Source organism: Zingiber officinale, chromosome 2A (assembly GCF_018446385.1).
Source record: "Zingiber officinale cultivar Zhangliang chromosome 2A, Zo_v1.1, whole genome shotgun sequence".
In the NCBI taxonomy this organism is placed as follows: domain Eukaryota; kingdom Viridiplantae; phylum Streptophyta; class Magnoliopsida; order Zingiberales; family Zingiberaceae; genus Zingiber; species Zingiber officinale.
The window spans coordinates 153,512,037-153,520,960 of record NC_055988.1 but is presented as its reverse complement, the minus strand read 5'-3'; the positions used below and the strand labels follow the sequence as shown (position 1 = coordinate 153,520,960).

General features: G+C 35.6%; 1 protein-coding gene across 3 annotated transcripts; it reads right to left on the bottom strand.

Annotated features, from left to right (window-relative positions):
• Positions 1–1,724: 1,724 nt before the first annotated feature.
• On the bottom strand, positions 1,725–6,964 carry LOC122042805 (transcription initiation factor TFIID subunit 15-like). 3 transcript variants are annotated; one of them, XM_042603118.1, is made up of 8 exons: positions 6,809–6,964; positions 5,068–5,199; positions 4,586–4,941; positions 4,282–4,476; positions 3,884–3,967; positions 3,346–3,427; positions 3,134–3,260; positions 1,725–2,083 (listed from the first exon to the last, which is right to left on the bottom strand). In XM_042603118.1, exons 2-8 carry the CDS (start codon positions 5,182–5,184, stop codon positions 1,872–1,874), a joined length of 1,173 nt encoding a protein of 390 aa, XP_042459052.1. In that variant the 5' UTR covers positions 5,185–5,199; positions 6,809–6,964; the 3' UTR covers positions 1,725–1,871. The 3 variants fall into 3 exon arrangements, with proteins under 3 accessions (XP_042459052.1, XP_042459053.1, XP_042459054.1); XM_042603119.1 differs by having other exon boundaries at positions 1,725–2,080; XM_042603120.1 differs by lacking the exon at positions 6,809–6,964 and having other exon boundaries at positions 5,051–5,196.
• Between the last annotated feature and the right edge of the window lie 1,960 nt (positions 6,965–8,924).

Below are 8,924 nucleotides of genomic sequence, written 5' to 3'. Positions count from 1 at the left end.
TATTAGTAACAAAATTTGATATATAGAGATTATTCTAAAAAATAATATTTATTTATTCTTTTATTATATTTGTATATGTAATCATCAAATTGAAAGTTAGATTTTATTATTCCTTTAATTTTAAACAATTTTATTTTGATAAAATATTAGAGTTCTATATTTTTTTATTGTTATTTGATATTGGTGGTTTGGATTTATTTTTACAATTAAATATTTTAAAAGAAATAATAAATCTAAATTAAAATTAGATAAATTTTATTAAAAAATAAAATTCTTTTACCAATACCTATTAATATAATTTAGAGAAATTTTTCACAATTAAAATTAATAAAGTTTTATGTGCTTTCTCAAGAAAAATTTAATAATTTAATAATTTTATCCATTATAAAATAAATTATTATCTTGAATATAAAATTTTAATTAGTAATTTTGCATCTTAACAACTTAAAATTTTAATTTTATGTAAAAAATCTATTTTTTAAAATTAATATTTATTTAAAAAAAATTCGCCCTCAGACTTAATTGAGATGGCCTGGTGTATATTTCACTGACGAGGGGCCTTAAAAGATAAGAAAAGGGTCAAATATTAGAGGAAAGACATATATACAAATTATACTGAAATCTCACTGTTGTAGCTATTTAGTTGTGTATCATTGTGTCACAGTGCAAGAATCCAACATTTTTTAATTGAGTATTTCATTTAGAATAAAATTTTTTACAAATTCATCATAGTTGAGGTTTGAATTATGAACATTTAAATGATAACTTAGATGCCCTATCGCTATACCATAATCTTAGAGGCGTTGTGCATCATGTCATGTTTTTATATATGCTCGTTATACATATATTTTTACTTTAATTAGGAGCATAAGTGAATATAATAATCCGGACTAAAGTTAGATTATCAATAAGAATTTATTTAGAAGTCTCAAGAATGTTAGCCTACAAAATCCCCTGTGGATTTTAATATTAGCCTGCATCTTATCATGGGCGGCGATATTGAAAGTGAGTGATATTAATTTTTTTTAGTTCCAAGAATATTAGCATGCACATCTCATGGTCCACAACATCAAGTGTATTTGATTATTATTATTATTATTTAGAACTTACAATTTAGAGTTTAGAATTTACATTATAATATTTAAGGTAAAGAAATTCAATAAAAATATTTTAAAAAAATTATAACCATGAGGTGGCTAGCAAACTCTTTGAAGTCTTATGCAAAGGGCATCTTATAAAAATTTTTATGCCCACTACACCTTTATCTGAATTTATATTATTTATTTATTATTTAAAAGAAATGTTAAAATAATTACCATATATACATTTAGTATTTTAACTTCTAAATTATCTCTAATAGGTTGAGATAAAAATAATACAAATTTTATTTACTAAGTCCACATCTTTATTCAATTATAGAAGCAATGGAGTATTAACGTTTAACACCATAAAAACTGACGCCTAACCTCTTAAGATTTAAAATAAACAAACAAGCTTTAGGACAATCTAACTTATCTCAATTACTTTAATGCCCTATTGATTAAAAATTTAATTAAAATATCTTTAGAAAAAGAATTACCAAATTTTGTTTTAAATATAAAGAAACAAACGAAAGTTCAGAAGCAGCACTTAGAAAAAAACCTAAAATCCAATTGTCAACATGCATCCGAATCCTAGATCTTGACGAGACAATCAATAAGCAGCAAACTGGTGGAGCTGTAATCTGCAAAGCATTTGGCATTCATCCATGTTGATTATAGGATGAATTCTGAGATAGCAAACAAGCAACCAAGCCACAGTTTTAGATCATCTGCCTCCAAAGTACACAACCAACACACAAAACAAAAACCTAGCCCCGGCACAAACCACTACTAGTCACGGTGCCGTTCTCGACCATACCCACGGCCTCTTTCATAGCTGTAATCTCTGTCGGAAACTCTCCCTCTGTCCTTCTCACGCTCCCTCTCTCTTTCCCTGCTTCTGCTCCTGCGTCTCTCTCTTTCAGAGCCTTCTCTTTCCCGGTTTCTATTGCTCTCTCGCTCTCTGTGCCGGTCTTTGGTTCTTTCAGCACCATGTCGATCTGCTAGACATTGCAGATATAGTTTATAAGAGAATAAAATGTACAAAGATCAGAAACAACACATAATTCTGTAAATTATCCCATACTAGTTTTAGACCTAGATAGATGTAGAAGAATATTAACAACAGAAAAGGAATCAAAGAAAAATCTAAATTCCGAATTATTAGGCGCAACAGGGTCTTACAAAGAGCTTGATGCCATGGTTGGATAAGTTGGGACACAAATATGAAGTAACAAGAAACAAGTTACTGCAATAGACAGCAGGCATATAAAAGTAGTTGCTTATTAAAACGAGTTCTAACAAATCAAGTCAATTTGACACTGAGCCTTGGAACCAGATCATTACAAGGCCCATAAAAGGGACCTCCTTGCATTATTTCAGGTATATAAAAGTAACTGTTATCTGCAAGATCATTGACCGAGGAATGCAAATCCACGACTGAGTCAAACAAAGTCCCTTCTCGTACAGGGTCACAAATCCCCATGTTTCTTTGTCGTAACTATGACAACTGCTTACTACATCATATACACACTACCCACATCAGAGATGAGTTAACTTGAATCTATCTGAATTATGTGGAAAAGTCACCCCATCATATAAGGGATCACAATAATCTAGATCTACATCCTTCTCAAATAACCCTACTTAGGTCTAGATTTCAAGCTGAAAATGAAGCATATAGATTCTCCAGAAGTATGTGATGAAAAATCTATCGAGAAAAATGTTTGTGATCTTCAATGCTCTGCACACATGAAGCTAGACTTTATTTGGCAGTTTGCCATCTTCCTCGTTATGCAAACATGAGTAAACACTTACTCTTATAGATATGACATGAATTACACAAACTATGCAGCCACAAAACGTATTTTGCTCAGAAGCTGCTTTTGTTTTAGCATAGCTCTTCACTAAATAATTTGCACAGAGCAGTGGAATTCCAACTAATTAAATCTGTTTATTTATTGAAAAAATCTTGGAAGAAGAAAGCCAGAACAGAAAATGGACTTTTGATAGAACACTATCTGGTATTTTTTGCAAGCAAAAATTAAAAGTACCTATTTCCTCAACCTCCCAACCAGCACGACCAGATCCAGGAGCCGGTTGTCCAGCTTCAGCTTGCTGGGTTTTAGCACGAAATTTCTTCTTAAGATTGCCAAATTCATCATACATTTCTCCATCATCCTGCAAGCCAAGAATGTATTATTTTAGAATAAAATAGTTGAAGGATCATCCGTGTATGATTAGCAACACTTGCAGGAACAGCTACCTCCTCAGCTTCTCTTCGCCGTCGCTTTGTTTCCTCTATTTCTTCTTCATCAAGTTCTTTGTAACCTCCAGCACGCCCTCCTCTACAAAATATGAAATAAAAGCAAAGAATGATTACATAACCAACACATCGGCATCTGTTAAATTGACCATACACAAGACTAAAAGCAAAGCAAAACCATGTGCATGCTTGTGTCAGCATTTAACTACAAGAGAAACAAACAATGGTTGCTTGCTGATGATTGCCTACCTAATTGCATGAAACAACAAGCAAAACATGTGATAACTAAATAACAGAGCAAAGAGCACAGAGAAAAACTAAATTATTTACCAATTGAGACCATAAATCAACCACAAACACGACTTCAAGAAATCTGCATTAGTCACTATTATTTTAGAATACTACGCTCATGCATTTTATCCCTCCATCGAACTTTACGCAAGGAATTCAAATCCTAAGACACATTAAAAAAACTCCAAATATCCATATCAAAAATAAAATATTTTAGCAGCACGGTTACTGATACATGATACATTACCTCACACCACCCTCATTATGTCCTGGCTTGTTGGTGTTACATATATTGCATTTTGTGCGTTTCGCCCAGTTAATGTTTCCACACCTGATAGATTCATCAAATAGCAAATAAGAAACGTCAGGCTTGTCAAGTGGAACATAAGAAATAACTTGGAAAAAAAAAATAAGTAAAATTAGTTGCCTAGTTAGTTTACAGTACAAAAAAGGTTTGCTAAGAAAACGAAACAATTTATAACATTTTGGCTTCAAGAAAGTTACAAAAATTCTTCTAGCACTCCTGATGAGTACAAATCAATCAGTTAGATATTATCAAAAACACATATTAGATATGATCTATGTAGATAGTTGAAAATAAACCCAAAAGTATAAAGCTCAGATGCAACCAAGAACTGTACTTACATTGGACAAGGCCAATCATTGGGACCAAAGAGTCCTGTGGGACCACCAACAGGGCGGGCACGTCCCCCAGCATCAACACCACCACCTCGTCCCCTCCCTCGACCAGCACCACCACCTGTTCCACCAGCACCAGAAGGACGAGCTGTTCCACACCGGTTGCAAACACCACGGAAGGCAAAATTCACATTGGAACAACTGCTAGCAGTAAAACCATGAAAACAAGTTATAACAGCATCTCTATTCAAGACACAATAAGGTCCTATTGATGTGAGAATGAGTCGCTCACCAATATCATACCACCGACCTTGTATTTGGACACATCCAGTCTCCGTCTTGCTGCCATGACTTCCCCAAAGCATCGCCACGACCTCTACCTCTACCTGCACTATCATTCATATCTTCCTGCTCCTCAGCTTCCATGCTCGCATTTGCTCCAAGTTCAGGTTGTTGAGCATAGGAATTATCAATTGGCTCCTTGGATTTCGACTCGGCAATGTGTACCTCAATAAGGGATCCATGAAAGTCCTTGTTGTTGAACCACTCAACAGCAGCCATAGCTGCATGTGGGTCCTCATATGTAATTGTTGCATCACCTTTAGGCTCATTGGTAGCTTTGTCCCGGTACAACCAAATTTTTGGCCTACCAGTCCTTTTATCCTTCTGTTGAATTTCCAATGTTTTTCATTAGGAACAAAAAAGGTAATAACAACTTTCTAAAACAACAACAATAAGCTGATTAAGAAGTTATGGAGATGGCTCAAAGGGATACCTGGTTAAACCCCATACCTTTAGCAACCCTATAGTGCCAAAAAACTCAGCCAGCATAGCCTCATCAGTTCCAGGTGGCAATTTGCATACATAGACTGAGCCATTAGAAGACGCTCTTCCTGAGTAATTTGCCATCAAAGCCAATGAAACCTAATGAAAGAAGGCAAATATAATAATGAGAAGGTCATTAGTACTTAACAAACCAAAGATTTCAAAACAAGATGATTTAAGGTAAAGAGTTATCCTACTCAAATCATAGAAAAATCAGGTGAGGTAAAGATAACCGTACATACCCATAGATTTGCAACTAATTCCAATTTCCAACACTGACAGATAATAAGTACACACTAAATGAAAATAATAGTTTAGCTAACACTCCTATTGAAATATAGAAAGTTACAGCCTTTGTATGTTGACACCAAGTTCAAGTTTAACAAACACTTTTTAATAATAAGCTATGCAATGGAATGTCAGAAGCCATTTCTTTGCAAGAGCGAAACATAATGAGCAACCTCTCTGGATAGAAACATTATCACAAGAAAAAATCTCATTGGGAGATAAAACTGGTATCACTTTCCTGAAGAATGAAAAATTAAGTAAATCACTTTAGTAAACACTAACACATAAAAACTTAACATTCTTTCTTTATGTAGCTTTATAAGATGATTGTGTCGCAATGTACGACAACATTAGCAACAATGGCAGATCTCCCATGCTGAATATATCCTACTTTATCTGACAAAAGAAAAGTAAAGAGCCAACAAAGTTGAACTGCAAGACCTCAAAACAGTGAAAGACTAGATGAAATACATGTCTCTGAATAAGGGACGACCTAAACTGGGATGGTGATATGAGCCAGATCCTAGCAAATGGGGAGAACAAATCACTGAGAGGAACCAGTCTAGAGGAAGAATGAAACAACAGAGGAAGCGCACATTTGAGAAAGAGGTAGAAGGGGACCCCATGTAAGGTGTTGCTTGGATATACAAATATCTTCTTCTACCTCTTTTCTATTCCCTATCATGGATGTCTACCCCTCTATCTTGCTCAGTACTTGCTGCTTCAATCATGCCAACACCACAGCTGCCTCCAAGAGACATGATCCCCTATCCACCCTTATGCTATCCTCATTGCTGGCCAGGTTGCACAACGCTGCCCCCCTTCTTTGCACAATCCGTTGCTAACTTGAAGCAGCACCATTCTCATCTCTGCCAAGACATTCAGGCAGAACTTCCACCGGTTAGTCTTGCCACCTACTCAATCCCTAGCCACGAACAGAAAGGGGGAGCAATTCCTTTTCTCTTTCCTTGGTTCAGCCGCGCCATAAAGGAAGTTGGCTTCCAACGGGAAAAGGAAGTTACTGTGTCAAATCCCATCCAGATCCAAAGCTACGTCTGTGGAATCGATCCTCCACGCGACTGTAACAGATGGCATGGACAACGGAAAGATATTTGAAATGAAGATTGATCATTCCGACCATATTCATGTAGGAATGCCATTCTCAACACCGAATTTTGGTTTCTTTTGAAGGATTAAGCGAAATAATTTACATGCAGCGAAAACATCTAGGAGACAATATACGGTATAACTGAAGCAAGTAACCCACACTGCAATAGTTGCAACCGCACGAAACAAAATAATCAATCATCAGTAGCTCACCAACGACTATCGATCCTTCCAGGAAGGAAAATACCAGGAATCATGGAATCGAAACCTATTGGGAGAAGGGAGCATCGCAGATAATAAGAAGGAAAGGTACCTAGACAAATCTCACGCGAAAAGGACGACGAGATATGGACGGAGGCTGCGGCGGCGGGATCCAGGTCGAGTGATCGAAGTCACCGGAGGCGGCGTCGCTCGGAGGAGATTAGGGCTTGAAGACGAGTATTATAGTAAGGTGCGTCCAAAGAAGAGATAAGGAACCGGCCTGACCGAGGACATCATTACATGGAATTAGAACGGCCTAGTTGAACCGTTTCCTGACCGAGGACATCATTACATGGATTTAGAACGGCCTAGTTGAACTGTGAAACGGTTCGGCTTAATGGGCCGGTGTTACCTTTTTCATCATTTTACTGAACCGCACATATAAAGTTGTAAAATACCTATTTCACGTAGATTACTTCTAAAACGACGAAAACGTATTGGATACCATTTTTATCCCTTTCCACGTCGCTGGTCATCCACGTCACTATCGTCCACCTCATGTGCTTGCCAAAGTGAGAAAAGGCACTCCCAACACATTTTCATCCAACTCTGAACCTTAACTTCTTCTATTCTCCTGATATCACTTGCTCGCTTTTGCTTATCTTCGTAAACGGAATCCTGAATCCCTACCGAACTTGGTCGCCTGCTCGTTCCCATCGTTCAGCATTTCATCGACAGCGAAGTCCTCGTTTCTTCACCTCTACAGGCATCGCCATTCTTCTGTGTTCTCCGGAAGTTGCGAAGTCAAAATCATATCATCATCGGCTACTATATTCCCGGAAGCCTCACGACCTAGGTCAAATGTTGATTTCACCACATTTTTCACTGCGTTAGGTCGGTATTGCCCTAAGCTTCACCACCTTCTTCACGGCGTTACCTCCTTATAAATACGTCTCTGAGAATGTCGAAATATGCATCATCATCTCCAAAGGTAAAATTTTTTAGAGTGTTTTTTTTAATTGATCATTATTTTGTGATTTAAAACAATCAAGATAAAATGTTAATACTTTATAACTTTGATAAAAAGCGCAGTTTGATTTAATATTTGTCATACTTCGTACCTAAAATGTGTTAAGGATTTTTTAATCGAAATTGGTTATATCATTTCTAAACAGAACACCTTATAGTGTGTATAGAACTATGTGTTTTTTTTTACTTAGTTTAAGTTATCAACAAATTTCATAATTATTTATATTATATCATATTTATGTTTGTATTCATTCTAATTTCAAAACGATTCAGTAATTATGTTTCCATTCATTCTAATTTCATAGTGGTTCTAATTTTATTGTTTTCTTATATGGTAGGAAAGTCAAAGAAATACATCAAGTTCAGGAAGTTCAATTCAATTATCAAGTTTGCATGATAAGTTACATTGGATGAGCAAGTTGGGACATTTCATAAATTTTTGTTCTGAAAATTTCACAAGTGGAAAGACAAAGGATCATTCAGGAGTAATATTGCATGAAAAACACATAAATGTTATAAGAAGTAGTCCCTTTTCAATCTTCCTGAACATACCAAAAATTCGGCATCTTAGGGGATTACTGGTCGACATATTTGAGAGTTGGGATTGAGAAAAAGAGACATTCAAATTCGCCAATGTGGTAGTGTCCTTCACAACCAATGATGTAGTATTATTGCTTGAAAACCCAAATAGAGGCAGACATGTAGAGATGGATTCCAATGTTACCTCCGATGCCTTATTCGAAATTTTTTTCCAAGTAAAGATCTAAATCGATATAGAATGGAAAATCTAATAAGCACTTATTGTCTTCGAGTTGATTTGGATGTGTTGCTATTTTGTAAATTTTATATTTTGTATCTTTTTTTCTATTTTATTTGCTTCTAATACATATAACTTACCTTTTAAAATTGAAGATATTGTCGACAATTTCGACAATCTAGGAAGTTATAATTGGGTTGAGGTTACATATAACTATATGGCTCCTCAACTCCCAATATTTGGAAATGCTTACCCTTCATAATGAAAGCTTAGTTAAAGTTCATCGAGAATTAGTTGTCATTCTATAAAAGGGAGATTTTTCTTATCCAACTATCCATCCTGCTAAAGATCCTCATCCTGAACTTGTTTCAACCAATTTGAAAAGGAGAGGATATGAAAGAAGTCATTATAACCTCAGGTCGACCCCTAAAGATACACTTAA

What these genes read in the sequence shown, in the direction of transcription:
- LOC122042805 (XM_042603118.1), bottom strand. Translation starts at nt 5,184, where the DNA reads ATGGCAAATTACTCAGGAAGAGCGTCTTCTAATGGCTCAGTCTATGTA. An exon ending in GCACTATAGGGTTGCTAAAG is followed by an intron (nt 4,942 to 5,067) that starts GTATGGGGTTTA and finishes GAAATTCAACAG; the next exon opens with AAGGATAAAAGGACTGGTAG. An exon ending in GGCGAAGAGAAGCTGAGGAG is followed by an intron (nt 3,261 to 3,345) that starts GTAGCTGTTCCT and finishes CTTGGCTTGCAG; the next exon opens with GATGATGGAGAAATGTATGA.